This window comes from Cyprinodon variegatus, unplaced genomic scaffold, assembly GCF_000732505.1.
Source record: "Cyprinodon variegatus isolate N-32 unplaced genomic scaffold, C_variegatus-1.0 Scaffold59, whole genome shotgun sequence".
In the NCBI taxonomy this organism is placed as follows: Eukaryota; Metazoa; Chordata; class Actinopteri; order Cyprinodontiformes; family Cyprinodontidae; genus Cyprinodon; species Cyprinodon variegatus.
The window spans coordinates 640,942-664,659 of record NW_015150512.1 but is presented as its reverse complement, the minus strand read 5'-3'; the positions used below and the strand labels follow the sequence as shown (position 1 = coordinate 664,659).

Sequence of the window (23,718 nt, the reverse complement as noted above, 5' to 3'; positions counted from 1 at the left end):
AACACTTGTTTGTCCACTTGCATGTCATGTTTTCTTTTTACCCCTTAAAAAAAATAAACCAGCAGATTCCACAAATCAGTTTAAGGTGTGAAATTGTGTGACAGTCCAACTACAACGCAAGTTTGAGGTAGCATGTTTAGACAAAGTTCAAAGGATGACATTGAGATCTTGATGGTAATTTAAATGGAGCTTGCAGAGAGGATGTTTCCATGACAGTTGATTTAAAGGGGGAAACTCTAACATGTTTCCCAGCCTTATGTGCCAACTAAGTCAAACTTCAGAAGTAGGTATAACCATGTCAAAAAATACCATTTAAAGATCATTGTAAGTAAGATTTCTGTCTTTAGCTCTTATGGTGGTAAAACTCAAAGGATTTTGACATCAGTACATTTCCTCATGTCGTTTCTTAGTTATGATAAGCTCAGACATGTCCATTGTACAGAGCAGTATTTCCTCTGGGGTCCCTCAGGTATTTTTCCATCAGTGTGTTCGCATGTAAAGGATACCTGGTGACCCCGCATCATATCGGCCCTGCATTCCATTAACCTGCTGCTGCACTTATGGTTCAGATAAAATCAGGGTAAATGGAGTTCTCTGTCATGGTGGGACAACAATGAATTATTACCTGATTTTTTTTTTTCTTTTTACTATTTTTTTTTAAATCTTCCCCTGATTGAAGTGTGTTTAAACTGCTTCTGAAGGGAAATATGTGCTGTACACGGTTCATCTTAAGATTTTTTTTGACAGGCTGACACATGAAATGAGTGATTTTTTCAATTATTTTTGAAAATATTTGCCTACTTATGGAGATGGAGGTCAAAATGCCAACATTCGCTTTCTCTCAAGGACAATTATTTATCATTAACTAGATTATAATGTACTGAACCCTTTTTATGTTCCTTAGGAGTGATTCGTACAGCTGAAAACCTGGACCGAGAGATGGTGCAGCATTACTGGCTCTCTGTCTACGCCACAGATCTGGGAACTGAGCCTCTAATTTCCTGGGCTCATGTCTTCCTCGAGGTCATGGATGTTAACGACAACGCTCCAGAGCTTTCCCACCCAGTGTATTTCGCATCAGTCCAGGAGAACATAGATAAAGTGACCAATATAACCCAGGTGTTGGCTACGGATGCAGACTCTTCCTCCGAGGAGAAGCTTTCCTACCTGATCCTGGAATCTCACCGGACGTATTTCGATGTGGATCCAAAAACAGGTATTGCAACAAAGTCTGCTTAGCACAAAGACCACCAAGGGGAGATTTATTATTAAGTTAGCGTGGTGAGGTCAGCTGGGTTGATTTAATTAAGTCTCTCTATAGAAGTATTACAATCTGGTCTTAATGGGAAGTGTTAGATATAAAAGACAGTGACCAGAAACAAATCAGACGTTAAAAGACACAATTCAGAATGCAAAAATTATTCCAGGATCATATAGAATTAATGTTTTTTTTAATCATGTATTTCATTTAACCTTTTTTTTTTACCAGGAAAGATATATATTGAGATTTATAATTTCTTTTACAAGGATGTCCTGGCCAAGAAGTATAAAAAAAGAAAATGTGGTCCAAATATAAGCAACAGTTGTTTTTTGTATGACCTTAACAATGTCGCCTATCTTTGTGGGATAATTTTTGCCTTTTCCTTATCACAACTTAGCTTCTCCTGATTTAGTTTTGCAAGCATTTCTCTTCTTCTGATATCTTTTAAGGTTTCCCAACCGCATTTTATTCAGTGAAAGATCTAGAGTTTATATTGGCTATTCCAGTTATTCTACTGTAGATCCCTTGTCATTATGTATATGGATCAGTTGATGATCCGGTTTGAAAAAAAGATTTGGTCGTTGAACAGATGGTTCGATTGTTAACTCTAGAATGATTTGGGATAGAGACAACTTTGTGATCAACTCCATTGTATCAATTTCCTATAGCCGAAAGGCCATATTTTCTACCCTTCATGACCTGGACTGATGGGTTAAAAAATGTGTTTTGCTAAACTTGTGTCTTTTGTTGTCCGAAGGAGACTGTTTCTTAAATTATTTGACTTATTCAATGTGTTGCAAACCTATGTCACTTTGGCATATTCTGTGTAGAGGGAAGAGGTTTGCCTATTCATCCATTTAGACAAGCCATACTCATTCTCATTTTTACTTCTTCATGTCAAACCTTATGTTAACTAAAGCCTTTATAATTTAAAATTGAATTTTTATTTTTTTTTGTTGTGCAATTTATTTGAATTTTCCATGTGGGTTGAATTTGCTTAGAAAAAACAGCCCTGACTGATTTCATTAGAAAGAAACCACTTTTGATCAATAGCAGCTAGCTGTTATATCTATGATAACAGTGAGGTTGTATTTGGTAACTTATGCATTATTTTTCTATTTGTTTTATTTTGCTTGATAAATAATGTTAGGATAGAATCCGTTGTGTATTTTTGTTTACTAATTCTATTGTGTCGCGACATGTAAACTCTAGTGTTTATAAAGTGTTTTTCTGAAGCTAATTTACTACATACTCGTTCACAGGAACTGTGGCCCCAGGTTAATGAATCAGTTTTAAGTGAGTTGTGTATCCATTATAAATACTTCTTAAACAGAAATATAGGTCTCTTGCACTTTTGAATTATTTCCACCTTTATTAAAACTCACGTTGTGCTTAGAGAATGTCTGGATAACATTTCTCTCTTCTGCTTACTGTTTGGTACATCCCTAAGGCCGGTTTTACCTTTTGATCCTGGGATAACAGTGCAGCTGTAAAGACTGACAGCAGTTTGATTTTGCACAAGAACGGTTGCTGGAAGCTTCTGTTTGTACAAGTTTGAGGAGTGCATGGAAGGCGTGTCAGAGGGAGAACCAAAAGCTGAAATCAAAACTAGCAAGCAAGTATACTAGAAGTTCCTTTTCGAAACGTCCTCTGGAATATTGATATAGTGTTGATAAAGAAGTAGTTTTCTAATGAAGTGGCTGTCAAACCTCAGGATCTACACACACTGTCGACAGAGAGAAGTTTCATGATCAGGCAAAAGAGAGTTCCATGAGCCCTGACATTACAAGCCCCTTCAAGTCCTGTCCTGTCCTTCTCCCATTATCTGTTGTGCTGTTTGTCCACACCCTAAGGCTAATATACTGAGGGATTACAGAAAAGAGAGGGCCAGTTGTGTTAAGAGGAAAACAGACTGAACCTGTAGGTGTTGAAACAGTCCCACTGTGTTATACGAGGAGAGACCTTTTTTGTCTAAACGCAGCTGTATTTGAGATACATTTACTCATGAACATGAGAGCAGAATAGAGTGTTTTTGGTTGAAAGTATTCATTGTGTTTCTGTGTATCTTTGTATGCCCTGGATTTCCTAATGTCATGTCTTTGCTGAGCTCATATAATTGGATCTGACCCAACATCTCTGCAGAAAAGCCACTTAACTTTTAGTCCAGTTTCTGTGTAGAGGTCTTGCAAACATACTCCAAAGTAGACCCAAGCCAAGGGGAACCGGTGGTAAAAGGGCTTTTGTCTAACAAGAATGCTAATTTTGTCCATCTGTCTGCCATTGCTTATAATGTGTCATAAAATAGTGCTGGCTTTCCTGATCATTAACTAGATATATTATCTAGGCTCAATGGAGGATACAGGAAGTTGTTGCTCCAAAATACTACACCACAAAAGATGGCTGATGCCACTGCAGAGTAAAAATTAGTCATTAGGAGTGCCCTCTCCAAATTTTAAAGGTCCCAGACACCTCAAAAGGTAGATTCAGCTCTGACCCTTTCTGTGGATCCCTGTTGTTACTCTAATATGGGTTTATTGTTTAGGTGAACATCTGGATCTGCAACCATTTGTACCTAGTTCTTTCCTTGCTTGTTTCTCCCCTAAAGTGTTGATATAGACAGGAAACGGTGAGGAAGTGGGGCTTTGATTTGGAATCCTCTGAAGTAAAGAGGGTGGTTGAGGGCCTAGAGCTAAGAGGTGTAAAACCGTGGTAAGAAGAATGGGTGACTCGATTTGATGGGGGAGGTTTCAGTGTTAAATCAGCTTGTTGAAGAATAAATACTTCCTGGAAGCAGCTTTTCACTTTATTGATTGCATAAAAGAGAACCACAGCACCACCGTATTTTGTTGGGGTCCAACTATGCCATTACATATATGTATATATATATATATATATATATATATATATATATATATATATATATATATATATATATATATATATATATATATAACTGGAGACTACATATACGCATGCAAGGCTGAGATAAGCAAATATCAGTTGCATTAAAATACAACACTGTTTACTTAACCTGATTTTGCATTTGTCCACATTTTGTTGATATATACCACTTACAGCTATCTTTGCTTCATTTTAAGTTTGCATTACATGACCAATCCAACACTTGATGAAAACATAGTTCATTAAAAAAACTAAATAAAAAACAAACATAAGCCACAACAATGCTTCTCAAAACACTTTTCCTACATAACATCACACATCATTACACCATATAGGGAGACTTTCAGTCCAGTTTTGTAGGAACTACTTATTGGTTCAGATTTTCACCAAGCTTGGATCTCCTACTGCCTTGGAGTTTGGTTTGTGACCAGAAATAGTTATTTTATGCCCCTCTGAACCCAACTGATGTTCTCCTTTTAGCTAGTCCTCCATCCTCTTCCTGTAGATTTTTCTTCCAGTTCTTATATTTCTCATTTCCTTCTGCACAGCACTAAGCTCACCGTTCCTTATCTGAAGGCTCTCTTCTTTCCCTTAAGGAGAGGCTTTTTTTTAGGGTTGACTCAGGGCTTATTATTTGAGAAATATGGTACCTAAATATAGTTTGTCATGCAGTCTGTGATGTAAATGTTTTCAGAAATCTCATTAATTTAGTGAATGATTTCAGAGAAGCTATAGACTACACTGGAAATTAATGTTCAGATTTAATGGTTTCTGGAGAACAGATTCGGTAGTCTTTAATTTAAGTTAACTAATAGCAAACACAAATCACTTTTATGCAATTACATTTATATGAAAGGATATCAAAGAATGAAAACAATGAATACCTTTTGATTACCTCCACAGATGTGATGAGGCATAAAGAAAGTAGACAGGCTCAGTCATTGTGAATGAAATAAGTGTTCTGTTGAAGCAGGATCTTTAGAACATGATCCACCTTGTTTTATTTTCACTGATAAACCACCTATTACTAATGCGTGGGGTGAGTTATGAAGAAACCTTTCATGTCTTGACACGATAAAAATTACTCACGTCTACTGCTTTTGACTAAGAAGTACACTTTATGCTTCAGCATTGTCTGCTGGTTTCGTTCATTTTATATGGACAGCTAGGAATTATTTGTGCTTTGTATTAAAAGAAATAAAAATGTAGAAATGATCAAGTATTAAGGTTTAATAGTCAAAACTATTACGACCTAAGAAAACCACTTTGTATTTATGAAGTAGGTTTTGTTATTTGGTTAAACACCTTTATGCTGGCACTGCTGGCAAGGCCAGACAAGCATGGAATGTACCCATTTCATTAGCATTTTGATATTTAATTTAGTTTATTACCTCTGCCAAGCAGGTTATGTTTTCAAAATAACTAAGAGTTATTTAAGGAGGTAATTTTATGAAATTATTATCATAAAGTTGTGCTTGAAAGTTTGCATACACACTAGTAATTCAAATAACACAAAACTGGAAAAAAGTAATAAATAATTAAAATATTAAATGATAAAGTAATAAAATGAAATATTGATTTAGATATTTTATTTAACCCCCGCCAAACAGGAACACATTAGATGAAGCCAATATGATGACAAGAAGATTATAAAGTCAGGGTTGATATAACAAATAGAGCAGAATTGGAGAATGGGGAAAGAATGAAGCAGATTGATAAAAAGAGATCCCTATGTCCTCCAGCAGCCTAAGCCTATAACAGTATAACTAATAATATAAAAGATATAGCCCAGGATAATTATTAATAATAGATCTGTCTCCTATCCAACTTTTGGAAATTCTACGAAACCACAAGTTAACCTGACAGATATTTGCAATATTCTGGAGAAGATAGAAGATAGTAAACTATGGTCTTTTTTTAGAACTATAATTGATTGTCTAAAAAGACAATCACAATATTACTGTCTTAGTACTAGAAATATTGGCTTGTCTCCAAAGGCAGGCCCCTCTTCCCAGCCATTCAACATGACACTACTAATAGAGCTGCATAAGGAAGCTTCTCTGAAGGAATTTCTCCATAGTTTCAGCCTTGCTGTGGACAAGAAAATGCCATCAGTATGTCATCAGCTTATCAGTTTCATGGAATTACACAGGCAAATGGGTTTTCTACACAGAGCTGTGCACACCACTAAGCATGTCATGCTGTGCAATAATTTGAACCCTTTACAGCACTCTATACCTTAGGGGGAGCAGTGAAAAGGAAAGAAAATACAGAATTTTGGATTATGCACTGATCATTGTAAGCTGATTACTCCGGAGATCCAAAGACGCACTCATTTGATTGTCTAATATCCTCTCCTGCTGCCTATGACATAAATACCTTGTATGTGGCATTTAAACTTCACCCTGAAAATGTACAGTTGTCTTTGATCATTGTGCAACCAGCACTGCTCAAATTGGGCAGAATCTGCAGGTTGTGCATGCGTCTCTGCATTGGGAAGCCCAAAACTTATCATGTTCTATGCATAAGGAGAATGAGTGTGGAGTGCTACTTGACTACAAAGATGTTTTGCAGACAGCCAGTTAAAATAATGAGGGCAGAGAACAATATCAACTGCTTAAAGATTTTTTTTCTTTACAGAATGCATTTTTAACTGTCCAGCATTGTACTAAATGCAAAAACAAAGGACAAGGTAATACAAAAATGGTTAAAATCATGCATTAATTATTAACTTCACTTATACATGACACCCCCTTTAGTTTTTACAGCACTAGGGGCTTGTTATTTTTGACAGTAGGCTGACATGTGGCAAAGGACCACAAGTCCGATTTAAACCCGGGTCGGCCACGTCGAGGACTAAGTCCTCCGTACATGGGTTTTGTGTGCTAAACACTACGCCACCAAAGAACGCCCTAAAGTCAACTTATTAAAACAGTCCATCATTTGAAATATGATTGTTCCTGAATAAAAAAGGGGAATTACTGTACACAAAATGATTAAGTCATTACATTTTGGCTTAATTAGATAAATCAACATTTCTTAACAGATATTTCAAATATAATTCCCAAACCATGTCAGCTTGACTTATTGACCTAGCGTTAATTAGTTTGAACAATCCTGTGGTTAGTGATTCCTTAGCAGGTTTGATGAAGATGATTCTGAGGTTTTCATTGGTAAAACAAAAATCTGATGGAACAATACATCACAGTCATTTCAAAATCCATGAAGACTGTGAAATGTGTGCAGATCCCAGTTTTACCCGACTTAGAGTGCATACAGCATAATGTAGACATGATTTGACACCTGTGACATCAGGCTAACTTTGTCTAACCTCCTCTAAATTTCCTGATGACCAAACCACCCAAGGTGGAGCCGTTCCCACAAAATAGATCCACTCCACCAGTTGCTACCATCCAAACTCCCAGACCTCTTTATATTCTCTCAGGCTATCATGTTTAACATGCCGCCGATTCTGCTCTTAAAATGGACCAAAAGTCATATTCAAGATGCTGCCAAGTACATTTATTTCTGGGCTGATTTTTACTGTTCCTGAGATTTTAATTCATTACGAAGAGCTCCTTTAAAGATATTTTACCAGATCTTTGTCTGTTGTATTGTTTATTGTACAAATCCTTTAGCAAAACATTAGAGAAACAATGTAGTGTCTCAATAGTATTAGTACAAAATTTATTTGAATAAACAGTCAGCTCAGATGTAAGCCATAAATCTAACAAAGAGTCTTTTATAAGCAAGAAACCACTATGTCCTTGCTTTTACGTGGATATTTCACAGAACCACAGTGTGCTTCTCAGATTCGCCTATAAGAACATTCTGAACTTTTATGAGATAGCTTTCTTACTCTGCTAATATTACAGAATATTTTATTCATTGTCCCAGGTCTGTATGAAAGACAGACCCTGAAATGTGCATGTCCACAAAAAGAGTTTGCAGCCATTTTAATCACTTTATCAGATAATAATTCTTCACTTCCTCCACATTGTGCATTTTACAATTTTCTATGTTTGGAAGAAGGGAAATATGTATTTGAGATGTAAGATCTTCAAAGTTCTAAGATTTTGACAATGGACAAAGACCTCATTGTCCACATTGTGTTTTGCGAATTAACTTTTAAACAGTTTGTAAGTTTAAAATGACTGTGGTTAATGTAAGTCAAATGTAATTTACAATTGCCGTAAACTAAGGTTTCTTTCAAATCCGATAACAACCAAGTTCCAAGAGTGTTTTTTCCAACTCAGCATTATTATTTTTAAAATGTTCTCTCCTGCAGGCAGAAACGACTCTTGCCTGGAAATCTTTTCAGGCATTTGTTTACCCTGCATCACTGGATTTACATACATTTGTTATTGAGGGATGTCTGCATTCTAAGCATTAACAATAGCTTTCCCTTTTCAAACCAAAAAGAGCCCCTTTAGCTACTTCCTATGCAGCCTTAAATGGTTGAAATGACTTAGTAAATGTGGTGTAGAAATATTAAGCTGTTTTTTGGAGCTCTGAGAAAATATACAGTTATTATCAGGATGAAAAGACGAGAAGCAGGAGTTTTGGAACTTTAGATCGGTACTAAGCCGACAAGAGAGAGAGGAAGCAAACTTAGCCCTGAAATGTCAGAAAGCATGGGTTTATCTTCACGTGGTTCTGACAGGCCTTCAGCACCTCAGAGTGAAAACAGGCAGTGTGGGGGAGATGGAGCTTAACCCCTTTCCCATGTCTATCCTACTGACAGAAACACACTTTCTCATGTGCCCCACCTGTCCCGGTGATGTCCTCTCTGCAGGACTTGTTTGCCCTGTTGTAAAACGACCAAATGACTTTTTACAGGGTCTTTCACTACAGTAATGAGTCCTTAACTTCATTTACACATGACACCCCCTGACACCCATCTGACCAAACAGTGTGGGAGACTTTCTAAGGGCAGCTGTTGCTTCTAACATTAATTATCTTTGCATTATAAATTTAGAATACTAAGCTGCAAGTATGTCAGAGCTGTTTTTGTCACACATAAAGTAGATATATACCCTCTGCATATACATATATAATATCTCAATGTTTTACCAGTTTGTCATTTCTAATGTAATATTCAATGTACTTTATTTGGATTTTATAAAATATCACTGCAAAGAACAAAAAAATTAAGTATTTAAAATTTCTCATCCATAGCATTTAGCCCCCAAATCCATAGCATTTATCTCTCAAAACCATGTAGAAAACTGCATGGTAAATAAATGTGAAAATATTGGACTGGATAGAAACTAGGAGAATAAAGCAAAATGACATGAAATAAACTCTTAAAAGAAGACACACACCTTGGAGTGAGAGGATAGTTGGATTTATTGATACATGCCACACACACACACACACACACACACACATATATATATATATATATATATATATGTATGTGTGTGTGTGTGTGTAAAGCTTATTTGAGATGAAATAGCTGCATATATCAATAATGAGCTGTGTGTGCCATTATGCTTACAAAGAGAATCGACAAAATCATTGTTTCAACAATTGTCTCCATTGTTTTCATTAAAATGCTTTGAAAACTGGGAACATTTTCGCACTCGGTTTACTCCTGTTGCGTTATCAGTTGGGGAGTAAGGAGCAGAAATCAGGAGGCTGACTCCTCTAACCTCCGAAACTGTAATGGATGAAAAGCATTTCAGATACATTTTCTTGATGGATTAAGGTTCACACCGTGTTCACTGCCAAAGCCGTCTGGGCTGCCTCCTGCAACAGTTTCACATTTGTCTCTTATCTGTTGATTTACTAAACACCTGAAAATGAAAACCATTTGTTCAATGCATTGCAATGTCTCCTTCTGTGAGAGAGACACTGTTTCACTGTAATTTTAAAGAAATTATACTTTGCTCTGATTCTTTTCTTTTATTGGTCAGGTTAAATATCAAATAACCTTCAATAATGAAGAAAAGATTTCACATATATGCATTTGGCTTCACCCTTGCTCTGCCTTCTTGTGTTTAACACAGTCTGTTTTTAAGTGTATCTACATTTCTTTATGTAAAACTAAGATCACCGCTTTTATATAGGCCTACAGGGAAAACTGGGTAATCAAGATGGGTATTGCTTTGTCCTGACTGTCACTTATCAACACTTATTGAAGCTCAACTCAGTATTATGGAACTTATACGACCATAAAACATAATGATTTGACATATGGATGTGGCTCTTGAGAAAACATTGAGAAACATCTTAGGAGCATAAAGTGATAAGAAAAAACTAATGCAAGGCAGTGATAAAAGCTTAGTTGACCAGGAAACTATTCAATTTCATAAAGAGGAGATTTATGTCGTGGTCTTTCCCGTGGGTAACAGAATTTTATTTTTTTCTCACAGTTTAGAGACGTGATACTCTATCAAGGTAATTAAAACCTTTCTGTCATTTGTTGATGCTGCACTACAGTGGGAAATTATAGCTTGTTACACAGGCTAAATACAAAAAACGAAATATTAAAACCTCTGGTAGCAGTGTTATCAGAATATTTCATACTTGATAGAAATGCATAATTGTAGGATTTTCATTTTCTTTCCCTAGATGTCTTATTTTGGCTACAATCTGTTAAAAAGATTTGAACTCTGGGATGTTAAAATATTAATACTGCATCTGCAGGTAAATGTTGTCTCTTTTATTATCATTATTTGACTTGGAGACAGAGAAAAAGGATGATTTGCTAATTGAGCTGATTATCATTATCAAAGATGTAAGCAGACTTTTTTTTTATAAAAACAGGTACTAATCTGTACATACCATCTGTGCACATCAAACATTTTGACAGATTAAGACATAAAAAGATATGTAAAAAAAAAAAAAAAAAAAAGCTAACAATATTTGCATGTTGTTTTGGTCTGGCTGTTGATTTCCTGCCTGAGCTATTAGCATTAGCCATTGAATGAAATATGTTGTAGATTAGGAAGCCAACTTTCCAACTGTTTCAAGATCCCAGGGTACAACAAGTTTAAAAAAAAAAAAAAGATTACTTTTGTGGTTGAGAAGAAGTTTGCTTATTTTGGATGTTTACTTTTATTGGGCTCAACTATGTTTCCTGCTTCGAAAGTACTCTCTTAATTGTCCTTTATGTCCAATAGGTGGCCATTCATTTATGCAACATATACCTTATAGAAAACCTTTTTTTGTCCAGGATGCATTTTCTATTTTCTCAAAATTAGACAGTGACAGACCTTTACACAATTTCTTTGACAGTTGCTGTGCAATCATCCCTATGTTATATGGGAAGGCAGAAATGTTTTACTTTTTTGTTGAATTTTCTTTTCCTGCCCTCTAATATATAACTTCAACAGACATATTGTTATTCTTGTTTTGAGCAAACTTAAAAAAAAATAAATAAATAAACTCACTGTTTAAGAAAACTCATTAACCATAGGTCAGCTCTGTTTTTCTGCCCCAGGCGATACTCAGACACACACATATATCTTTTGACTGTCTTTGTTTGTTTAGCAGCAATTAGTACTCTCACTTCTCTCGACTAACACTAATCCCATTGATTGCATCTGTGTTCGCAGGTGTTATCAGCACACACTCTGCCTTGAACCGTGAGGATAAACCTGAGCACAGCATCGAGGTCAGACTTCCATAAACATTTTCAATATCCTCAAAGCTATGCTTCAAAAGTGGGAGGGGGGCATCTGCTCATCTTCAACACATTAAGGTTCTGGAGTATCAATAAATCCATAAAATGTCATGTTCTGAAGGCTGTTAAAGGCAAGATGCCTGCATGTCTAACATCATGTTTTAAATCCCACTTCTACAGATGCCGTGTTTTCTTTTTTTCATTTGCTTTAGGGAGGTTTAATAGCAGCATCAGATAACTGTATGAATTCATCAAGCTTTTAAAACTACTACTTAATATTCAGCAACACACTCAGAAATCCATCAGAGGGAACAATCTCTACTCACTAGAGCTGTAGATGTTCTTTATTAGAAATACCATTTCTTTTGGAATAGATCAGTGGCTTCTGACTCAAAATAATAGGTAAGTCGCTGACTGAGCCTCCCATTTAGTTACTTGACTCTGAAAGACCAAACTCCTCCTTTTCTGCCAATGGGTTGAGTTCACATCACAGGTTATGAGTGAACCATAGTTTATTCACTGAGTTGTGGTGGTGAGCAAAGTATATGATGCTGAAATCCATTACTGCAATTACATGAACAGTGTTTTATAAGTAATTATGGGTTAGCTATTTAATTACTAAATGTAGTGGCACCTAGATGTAAAATCAGCTACGTTTATAAGAAAGCCTTACTTCATACTAAGGAACATGAAACAGTTTTAGATAATCTTTCTAGTTAGTTTTAAAATCTGAATAAATGAAACTATTTAACTCTGATCTTCTTTACTCTCAGGTAATCGTGTCAGACAACGGATCTCCATCTTTGCAGTCCACCGCCACTGTCATCATCCAGGTCCTGGATGCTAATGACAGCCCACCCAAGTTCACAGACAAACGTTTCCATGTCAAGCTACTTGAACAGCATAAAAGTGACGGCAAACAGGCGGTTTGTAGACTGGTTGCACGAGATGATGACGAGGGCTCTAACGCTGCCATCACCTACAAGCTGCAGGATGGTGCCGATGAGCATTTTCAGATTGACCCGCTATCAGGAGAGGTGACGTCACATGGAGATTTCTGGCCGGGGAATTACAGCATTCTCACAGTAGGTGTCTGATCTAAGTTTTAGAGTAAAGTGCCTTGAAGAAATGAACCTTTTCATATTTTGTCCTGTTATAACAACAACAGGAAACTCCAGCAAATCAATTAGTTAGGACTGTTGCAATATTGTTTAAATTACCTTTAAAAACTTCTAGTTTTGTATGTCAAATTGAGACAATTTTAGGTATAGATTCCAGATTCTTTTGAAAATCTGACTGACAGAGAAAGCCATTATTACAATGATCGTTTGCAACTGACAATAACATAATTGTAAGTTGTTGTTGTTTTTCAGAGGCAAAACATTAGCTAGGTAACTTCAACATTTTTGGGGTTTAGAAAAGTTTTCCAGGCAAATGCAGTTTCTTGTTTACTTATCAGCATACCCTCATGTGATCTTTCAATCATGCAAGCGTACTGACTTGTTGATGGACCATTTAGCCGGACCCCATATATATTTTGAGGAAATTGTGCCAGAGTAAAGTCGGGCACAAACGGTGTGTTTTGGCCTTAAGGTAGTTCCATCTGCTACTATATAAAGGAGGCATAGGAAAACATTTATCATACAAATTGTGATTTTGGCATTAAACTTCATCTTCATAAAGACATAATTTTTCCTTATGACTGCTCAGATCATTCTCATTTCTTATGAAAAATTAAGGTAAAAACTTGTACACCATCTTGTACATTTTCTTGCTTTTCTAGGACACACATCACAACACAAATTCTAAAATGATTTGCTTTAAAAAAAACTTTTTGTGTATTGTTCTAGATCCACGCCACGGATCAGGGCAGCCCCTCAAAAACATCCTCCACTCGACTTCATGTTGAGTGGGTCAGTCGTCCTCCACCATCCACCCAACCGATCACTTTCGATGAACCTCACCTGACCTTCGCAGTCATGGAGACGGAGCCTGTCACTCACATGGTGGGCATCATCATGACGGAGGTGCATTGGCCGTTGCTGTGGTTCAGCATCATAGGTGAGCTGACAGGCTTCCATTTTTAGTAAAACATTGATCAAAGCAGCAGAAAGAAGAATAAACATTGAGGTCTGATGAAGAGTAAGCATTTCAGAAATGAGGGTAATGATCTCTTAAAGGAGACAAACAAGGTCTAGGAATACTATTTATATTTATTTCTGCAGGCTGCTAACTTTGACAAGAAAGAATAGAAAACAAACCACAGAGAACTCATGAAATGAGCGTGCACTGATCATGGAGTAATGGGTCCTCATAGATCACAGTGAGTGTCTCCAACTCTGGCTCTGCGTGATGTTAAACTCCCACAGCTGGAGGGAAATTATATTTGACAGTCAGTGTATTGCAACTTCCGACAAAAGCTGGCTGGTGGAGTTTGTGCTGCAGAAAAGAAATAGCTCACAATCATCATCTGTCTTTATGAACTACCATATAAATCAACAAAGTGTATTTTCTAAAGGTCAGCAAAGTGCTGTAATGCTAAGTGATGTTAGAACCGGGGTGTTTCCAAGTTTCCAAGACTTATTATGGTAGAGAGCTGCTATCTATTCTCTTTGTTTACTTAACGGTTTAAAACTTTTGCAGAGTTTTTCTTATTGCGGATAATGTAATTTTCAGCTTTAAATTAAGACTACCTTTCTTGGTTGAAAAGTTTGAAACAAAATCTATAGACTAAACCAATGCAGTTTAGCTGTGCTGTGAGTCCATGCTCAGGTAGGGGAGAGCTTCGGGCTCTGATGATTCTGAATAAATTATAAGAATTATGTAAGCAGAAGTTCTTAGACTTATTTTGAAATTGCAAAACAATCTTATTTAAAAAAAAAAAAAAGAGCAGTTACAGGGTAATACAAAATATACAACTGAGAATTCAATAGAATTTCAAAAACATATATTTTTTAATAAAATATATATAAAAGTTTGTTTTATATACTTTTTGTTTATAAAAGTATATAAAATAAACTCTGCAGGTCATATTCAATAAATACATTGATAAAGAAGAGAAAAATGTCCTAAAAATGTATCTGTTGATGCACAATTTTGATCTTTTACCAAAAACAACAAAGAAATCCAGCTACTAAATGTAATTGAATTATTCAATGAACAAAAAATCTAGTTAAGAACTGTTTATTCCAAATTATTGATTGGAAAAGTATAATTACTGTAACATACAAAATCTATAATCAGTTATAATATTAGAATTGAAGCATTATTTCTATAACCAATACTAAGTAGCAATGAATGGCTCTCTATTTTCCTGGGGTGTAAGTATATGATACTGAGTTTTTATTTTTTACTTTTTTGTCATGTTAAGGGTCCAGTTACAATTTTCCCTCCAAAGGCAGCAGCTTCTAGTGACGGACTCACTGGATTAGTTTGTTGTGATTTAAAGATTACATTTGAGGAAAGGTTTCCCATGCCCTTATTTAAGTACAAAGGAGAGTCTCTGATGCTGTGTCTGTTTCTTTGCTAAAAGCTTTACCAACCAATCAATGCATTGTATCATTAATTCTACTTATTGGTTCTTTTTAGCAGTGTAATGGTGCAAAATAATCTGGATATGGTCATTTGAGATTTAGGATAACCTTTAGGATCCAATGGACCTGTGCGGTCAGATGAAGAGAAATGAGAAGGAGAGAGGACCGTGAATGTACAGTAAAGAGAGAAGGTGAATGGTTAAAGACCTTGTTTTCTCTTTGCGGTTTAAAAAAAAAAAGCTCTTATGGAAGGAAACCCGGCAGATTGCATTACATCTTTGACTTGAAGGGATGAGCATATAGTGACATGGGACAGTAGTGTGTTTTATTTTTGACTTTGCAGCAACCCCTTATACCAAGCATGCTCTTACCGACGTGGGGTTTGCACGGACGGAGCCGGGACAAAAACTGAACACAGAGAACCTCAGTTCTAGGAGCGCTTATTATCAAAGAGAAAATTAAACGGTTAGTTGCAATAGATGAACTCTGAGTCAGGTTTTAAGTCTTTATGAAAGAACGCACTTCCAGTTATTCATGGTAAAAAAAACAAACAGCAAATAGCTTTATAAAGGCAAAAGAGAGTTAACAACTAAAAGACAGAACCGAATGATCATCTAGAGGAGAACATGAAGTCACAGCTGATGCTGGCTTCCAGGATGGTAGTAGAGTACAGTACCAGGCCAGATGAAGCCACTACTGTATGAAGGGTGATTTCATATCATCTATATGGAGATGGGTCAAGAATGAGAGAAAAATAGGCATTATTATTGAATTATTTATTTATTTTTTATTCTTTGCCATAAGATTATACTCATGCAGTAAATGTAAATACTGATCTTTAATTGCTGTGCGGACAAATGTTGCTAGACTCAACTTTCAAAGCGATTATACTTTTAGTATGAATTAAGTATTTTCATGAATGATAGTATTTAAGCACCCATGTTTTTTTTTAAAATCATATTTACTATTATCCTTGTCTGTTCATCTTGTGTACAGCTTTGCTTTTCAACACTGCTTTTTTACTAATGTAATTTATCTCAGCTCCTTTTTTTCCTCTATATTAGAGAAGTCAATCTTTTGACCTAACCTCATTACTTTTATAAATATTCTTCTTGAAAGGGAATGTTTTGTTTCTGTTTCAGTAAAAATATCCCGACTATCATCATTAACTTTTTTTTTCTCCCAATGGTTTGATTTGCTTGTTGGTGTAGCATCCTGAACCTTGATGTGCTGTCAGACAGTATCAGGTCAGAGTTATTGTAGCTCTTTTTCTACTGTTATAAATATAGCCCTTTTTCTGTAAAAATATTTAAAAAACATTGTTTAAAGATGCTCTCCCCCCCCCCCTCTAAACATTAAGGGACTTATTCCTACCAGTGTGTGTGTTTGCTTGCCTAGCTGTTAGTATATTCTGCCTTTAAGCTGAAAATCTTCTTTAAAAAAGTGTTTAGGAACAAACATTGGACAATAAGCCAGGGAAAATTGGAGAGCATTGTTGTGGAAAGGCTTGACAGGATTGTCTGTTTTGAAAAGAGCTTTAGACAGGAAATGTTTGGTGAAAGGGGCGAGAGTTGACTTAAAATACATTCCCCCAAAATCTTTACTTATTCAGCATTTAAATCAGGTTGACCTTGCAATAAACTTCATATTTTAAGTTTATATAACATAAGATTAGAGAAATGTTTAGGTCAAGTAGGGAGAAACCAAAGGTCTTTGTGATCAGCAGTATAACTGTGAGGAAAAATCAGCAGCCTTGTCTCATCAAATGTCAGGTCAGTCCTGGTAGGGAAGGATTCTATCCATCCTCCCTTTTCTTCTCTCTTTTGTCATTTTGCCTCTCCGCCCCGAACATAACCGTGCAGACACTCTCTCAGAAAATATCAGGTGTTAAAGCATTCTCAGTGGAAATAGAATATAAGCCCAATGGATGTCTCCAAAATGTTTCAGAGACAGTTCTGTTTGATGGTTCGGCATTTGTCATTGGTTTTAATGCCAAGCAGGGCAGCATGTGACTTGGAAAGGCCGAACGCTCCTCCTTTTTGGTTTGCTGTGCGAAGCTTGTTTGGTGCCAGAACTGAGCAGATCACAACAAAGACCCAGTGCATCCCACAGAGGACGCTCTGCTGTCTCTGAGGTGCTGACATTTGCAGCTGACATTTATTATGTCACAAAGAGGAGCACTAATCAGACATACTGACTGACGACAGCACTATACAAATGCATAATTATGCATGACATACATTTACACCATTGGTCTGTTTTACTTGGAATTGAAGACCTATATGATTAAATCAAATACATATAATCTAATCTTTATCAGTTGGTATTTTTGTTTTGGTTGAGGTATGGTAGAATAATTAATGGTTTTGCAGTTGAAAACTGCTTTTTTTGGGATTACATTTACAGTTATTTATGTGATAAGATGACTGAGGTCTAAAAAAAAGCGTGCTGACAGTTTGACAATTGCAAGGCCAAAAAAAAAAGGACTGGTAGTAAAAAAAAAAAAAAAAGCAGTAATAGAAATATATGAAAATTGGCGAGTTAGTAGAAGCAACCCAAATGGAGCCACTGAAAATGGGGCTTGAAAATGAGAATTCCTCCATTTATGACAAACCTAGATTTTGTTTTTTTGAGTTAGGGAGATGTTGCATAACTTCATCTCATTCTCCGACAGAAAGCTGTGAGGTGAATTCATTCATTTGATACAAATTGATACTTCTGAAGGGATATCAATAAGGTCTGATGGTGCTGATGAGATTTCTTAATCTGAAACTGTGGAATAACGAGTGAATAACTTGCAAATTGCCTTAATCGTTGTGATAAACTCACATCATTTTCATGCTACATACTTTTAAAATAATCACATGCTCTGATTTTTGTGTGTGGGTGTGTGGGTGGGGGGTATGCTTGTCATTAATTTACTTATTTTATTTTGTGTATTATTAATAACTTTCAACAATATTAATAAACATCATCCATCCATGGCAGCAGGATAACTCAAAGGGACAAATAAAGGCTTCAATGGCTGTCAAAATAACCAAAAGACCACATGTGAGTGTGTAAAAACAACAGCTCTGCAAAACAAAATGGGAACGCAAGTTGGATGGCGATATATAAACATCCCTCTACCAGGTTGATTGGACTGGGATACCTGCTGGGTGGGCTGCAGCCAATATTAGGGTCAGGACCTCTTGAGAAAAAAACAGGACTAGTTTGATGTTGACAGACATGTTGGGGTTGGAGGTCACAACCCTAAAGTAGAAATCATTCTGACACCTTGGTTCAGCTGCATTCCTCTGCAGTTATTGGAGAAATACCCAGAGAAATAAATGGAGCTGTAGTCTGGGATCAGGTGTTTAGAGCTAGACTTTGACTAAAAATCATTCATCATGTTTTCACTTGTTACCATGACATTTTCAGCAGCTGCTGGATTAATTGGGGTTGTTAGATGTTTAAAATGATAAGAGAGAGAGAAGGGGGGGGTGGCGTTCTAACATTTTGAGGCTTTAATTTAACCATGACAGAGAGAAGAATGTTAATCTGCTTGAAGCAATTGAGACTAACAGGATGACTTATGAGATGAATTTACTTTAGTTTTAGAAGCACTAAGTAATTCCAACTAAACTTCCCTAGGAAATAAGAGCTGCATCTTTATATAACTAAATCTAAATTATTAGAATCTCAGCCACAAATTTTTGCTTTAAATTTATTGACCTTTAAAATGAGTAACATTCATTCCTTAATTGTAACCTTGCTTATGATAACTATCTGATCAACTCCTGTCAGAAACTGATGAGATTTTGACAACCTCCCACAAAACACGTTTAGCTCTTTATGACTTTGTAAAACTTTCAGTTAAGACTACAGATCAATCTTCATTTCTGCCTCTCAGCTCGACTCCGGGACCTTTTTGAAAGAAAACCAGTGAACCAACGATAGAAAATGATGTTTTCACAGCAGTAGAAATAATCTGATTCCCTGTGTACCGATCCAAGGTAACAAGAGGATGTTCCCTCTTCTGTTTTGTGCCGAGTTGTTCAGGCAGGTCAGGAAACCTAGAGCAGACCCTGAAGCAGAGGGATGACAGGTTTAGAAATTAAACCTTCCGGCATTCTGTCACAGAGGAATTACTGCTGTAGGAGGCACCTGGAAATGTTGTTTGTCTCCTGGTTATTTTGGTTCACCCTTTTCAACTCACCCTATCAATCTAATGCAAACTCAGCTGTTCTCATAAGCTCCTTTAGTCTACTCAAAGTACTATGCTTGGGTTTCCTCATTATCAGTGAACCTTAAGGTATTTCTAATACATTTTGAACATGATTAAAACAATGAATGACACTTAAAACAAACTCAGCTTTTGTAACTCAGAAGAACCTTCAATGATCCATAGTGCTTTTAAGAAATTTTGTTGACAGAACAACTGCTGTTTGTGCAATTTCTTAAATTAGCCCTTATGGAGAATGAATAAAGAACACTAATATTTCACAAAGAAATCCATAATAAATCCAGTTTGCAGTTTACCGAAGTCTAAAGACACAACAAACACATCAATGAAGGTGCTCTGCTGAGACCAAAATGTAAATCTTGGCACCAGCTTGAAGCCCAAGTAGACTTAAAGCTAGAGTTGAAGCAAAACATGTTTCGCCAACATGCAGAGGTAAGGGAGGCAAACATAAAAAGCAAACAAAAGCACTCTACACTTTTCAGAATTTTTTGTGACATATTTATTTGATCCTTTTCACTTCTTCACAGTTATATGCAAGTTTGAGATGTACTACCACTTGACTCCCCCACCCCCCAACCCCCATAAAAAATACCTCATTGTTTATTGTTTTAACATAAAAAAATGTAAATGAATAATTTTGCAGGGTTGCCATATATTTTATAAACTGTGATCAGGACATTGTATGGATAGCCCAGCATTTAAAATGCTTTGGAAATATTTTTTAGTTTTCTGTTCTTTTGAAGCATACATCATTATTCAGACAGTAATACAGGTTTCTCTAAATCACCGTTGTTTTTTGTTTTTTACCAGAGACATTACCAGCTTCAAAGGAAAGCCTTTTTTTCTGCTGGAAAGACGATGGGGACAATTGTGTACATGTTTTGCTTTCTATTTTTCTGTAGATTAACCTGTTTCTGTTGGTTATATTATACACCTATAATATGTGTGTTCCTCATTGTCCCGTCTACCTATTTGAATCTGCTGAGGTGAAGCCACGAATTGTCAGTGAGATGACTGATGGGCTTACAGCTGCTCAGCTTGCCTTGTTGCTACGGGGGCTTTGACCCAGATAAACATTTAGAGGATGAATGGAAGGTTAGATGGATAGAAATGTGAGTGTGAGGCCTTCTCTGCACATTTTCCCTTCCCGTGAATCATTCTTACAGCCCACAGAGTAACAGGAGCGAAAGATGTTTTTTTGCATGGCTGACTTCAGAAGCAAAGGATCCCCCCACAACGATGGCAGTGGTATCTTTTTTGGCTAAAGATGATAAGTAAAGTGAAAAATTGCCTACTCTTTTTGCTGTAAAAAAAAAATATCTACAGGTTTTCAAGATTTAAAATACTGCTGCATTTCAATCAATCTGGTTTCATTTGGTTTTAATGTTGTAACTGAAGAATACTATTCTGTGTGGTAAAAAAAATCATGGATCTGGGTCAAACAGAACTTTCACTAAGCATGTATGATCAAGTTGTAAGAATAAAGACAGAGGAAGAATGTCTTATATACAAGTAGAATGGTTGTTGTCTTCATGCCTGCATGATATAAATGACAAAGGTCGATATAATAAACACCATCTGGCTAAGTACACAGCATGCTGAGAGAGAGAACGGCATGAAGCAAGGCAAATCAAGAGGGTGGAGATGTGGAGGAACAGGAGATGTAGAGAAGTGATGTAGAAAAGTAAGAGGAAGAGAGATGAAAGCAGATGGTTGGAGAGACTGAGAAAAATGGGGATTAAAATCACAGTATGTTTGATTATTAAGGGATTTGTGACAAAGAACACAATCCCATGTAGAGATAAGCCAGGATATGCTTGGTAAAAAAGAAAATATGTTGTGCAAATTCAAATAAAAGCTTATTCATAAACCCGACAAGCACTAAAGCGGCAGAAACAAGAGCAGTTTGATATTTTTCAAACACAAAAAATGCATGAGGAGACGATTTTAGGCTTTCACCTCTGTGCATCATGCTAGATATCAGTAAGATATTTTTTTCATTTTTCAAAGCACTTTCTCTTATAATAACTGTGTCTCACAGTATGCTTCTGTTAATAACCAGTAATCACTTAGATAATTTCCGAAAGTCCTTTGATTCAAACGATTGGGTAAACTACAAAGCTCACATTTGCTATTCTGGATTCCAGGTCAAATTGGCCAGAACTCTCAGACATGACAGTAACCTGGAGTATTACAGTTGGAGTCCTCTGGATCAGCACTTTGACTTATTTGAAAAATGTGATGAGGATTCATGACGCCATACTTTAATTCATCAGTGCTGCCAGATGCCTACTCCGAAGTCTCTAAGATTTCCTGTCGTTTGAAAAATGAGCCAGGCACACAGATTATTGCCATACTTTCCTAGATTAAAATGAGGAACTGCAGGGTGTTAACCAGGGCTGAACAAGTTTTATTAAATTAATGCAACAAAAAACTCAGTCAGAATAAATAAATTCTTTCAAATTTCCCCCTGCCCTTTTGCTGCACACATATTGGTTTGTTTTCACAAACAGTATGTTGTAAAAATCTGTAACCCCAGTGATAGAACAAGGAGCTCCATCATCCAAAAGGGCAGCTCAGAGTGGAGTCAATGCTCCTCTGTATCCTAAGGAGTAGGAGTGGTCCCACTGGCAGTATGTAGCACCAATATTTGCTGAACAAAAACCCTTTCTGGCAAGAAACACTTTAAACCACTCCAAATGAGCTGGGTAGCATCCCGAGGGAAAGATTTTTGGGTTCCATTATGGGCCTGTGAAGGATATGTTAATGTTTACTTTATGTGCAAGATTAAATTAGTAATATTTGACAAATTTAGCATTAATAAAATAATTGACTGATAGGTATCAAATGTCAAAGAATGAGTACAAAAGCTTTATTGTTACATTTTTAATCCAAACTGTATTTTCATGATAGAAGCATTTTTACAGCTTTTTGTGTTACTTACTTAAACCATAGATAATCTTTATCTTTTTTTAACTCCCAATATAAAACCAAAAACTGCTAAGAATGTAATGCTGAGACTGCAAATAGCTCCATTGAATTCATGTTTCTCCGAAGAAGAAACTGCTAGTTATATGTCTGAACATGCAATTAAAGTGTTTATTATCTGAGGTAGCTTCTTGTGGCTTACAGGAAAGGCAAAGACAAGACAAACCATGACCGTGTTCAAACAGATCACTCATTAATTGTGCTGTTTCAACTCTGGATGCTTTACTCACGCATACTTCTGCAAAGATAACAGTTTAAGATTGTTTAATCATCTGATAAGCTTGAATCTGTTAATAAACTCATCTTTCTAGATTCTTTTCTTCATGTCTAAACTAGTTCAACACGCTCCAAATGCTGCTGTAGTTCTAATTCTGGGAACCCCTAACAACCACTGCCTTTTGTTTCAGTTTGTCAGTTTTAAAACTCGTATAAGACCTCAATAAAAATAATTTACTCATTCAGCTGGTTTCAAAACTTTACTCAAAAAAGATTAATAAATATTCATTTTTCTTGTGTAAACAGATCATATAAAAACAATCTGATTTTCCTGAAGACATTCACTAAAATGTTGTAATCAGATTAGAAATGGAACAAAGTCAAAGCTCAAGTTCTACAATTATACAGCAGACAGGTAATGGAGGTTTGGAGGTTTTTTCAAATCCATGTAAAGGAAATTACAAAATAATGTTATTTAATTTAACTTTTTAATTTGGACTTTTTGATAAATTATCTGCTGTTTTTTTTTTTCAAATTAAACAGTCTTTTTTATTGAAATAATAGTAACTATTACTTATGCTCGATGAATAACATCCCCACATGTTTGTTCTCATTCAAAATGAGGTTTTTAGAAACTATAGCAGTTTGAACAATAGATAGATATCAGTTTATATCTCCTCTAGAGAAGCCTGTAATTTGTTGCATGTCACTGGGTGATAAGATGAGATATGCTTTCTACCTGCACTCTGTCAGGTAGTATGCCTTGGAGCTGGCTTTAATCATTTCTGCTCATGATTTAACATTAGAATCTGCAAATACGTCTCCTATCTCACCCAGTGTCATTTTTATGTTTATGTCATAACTTGGAGAAGTTTAAATCATGACTGGGAGAAAAAATATAACCTGCACCAGAAAAGCAGTGGAAACCAAAGGATATGGATGGATGGATGGATGGATGGATGGA

General features: G+C 36.1%; 1 protein-coding gene across 1 annotated transcript in view; it reads left to right on the top strand.

The window, feature by feature from the left end:
* The window catches only part of fat2 (FAT atypical cadherin 2), a 102,715-nt gene that overhangs the window by 23,372 nt on the left and 55,625 nt on the right, over positions 1-23,718 (top strand). Inside the window, exons 3-6 of the mRNA XM_015371508.1 lie at positions 905-1,216; positions 11,725-11,783; positions 12,566-12,877; positions 13,643-13,853. Of these exons, the coding sequence (XP_015226994.1) occupies positions 905-1,216; positions 11,725-11,783; positions 12,566-12,877; positions 13,643-13,853 (894 nt within the window). The remainder of the gene's footprint in view (positions 1-904; positions 1,217-11,724; positions 11,784-12,565; positions 12,878-13,642; positions 13,854-23,718) is intronic.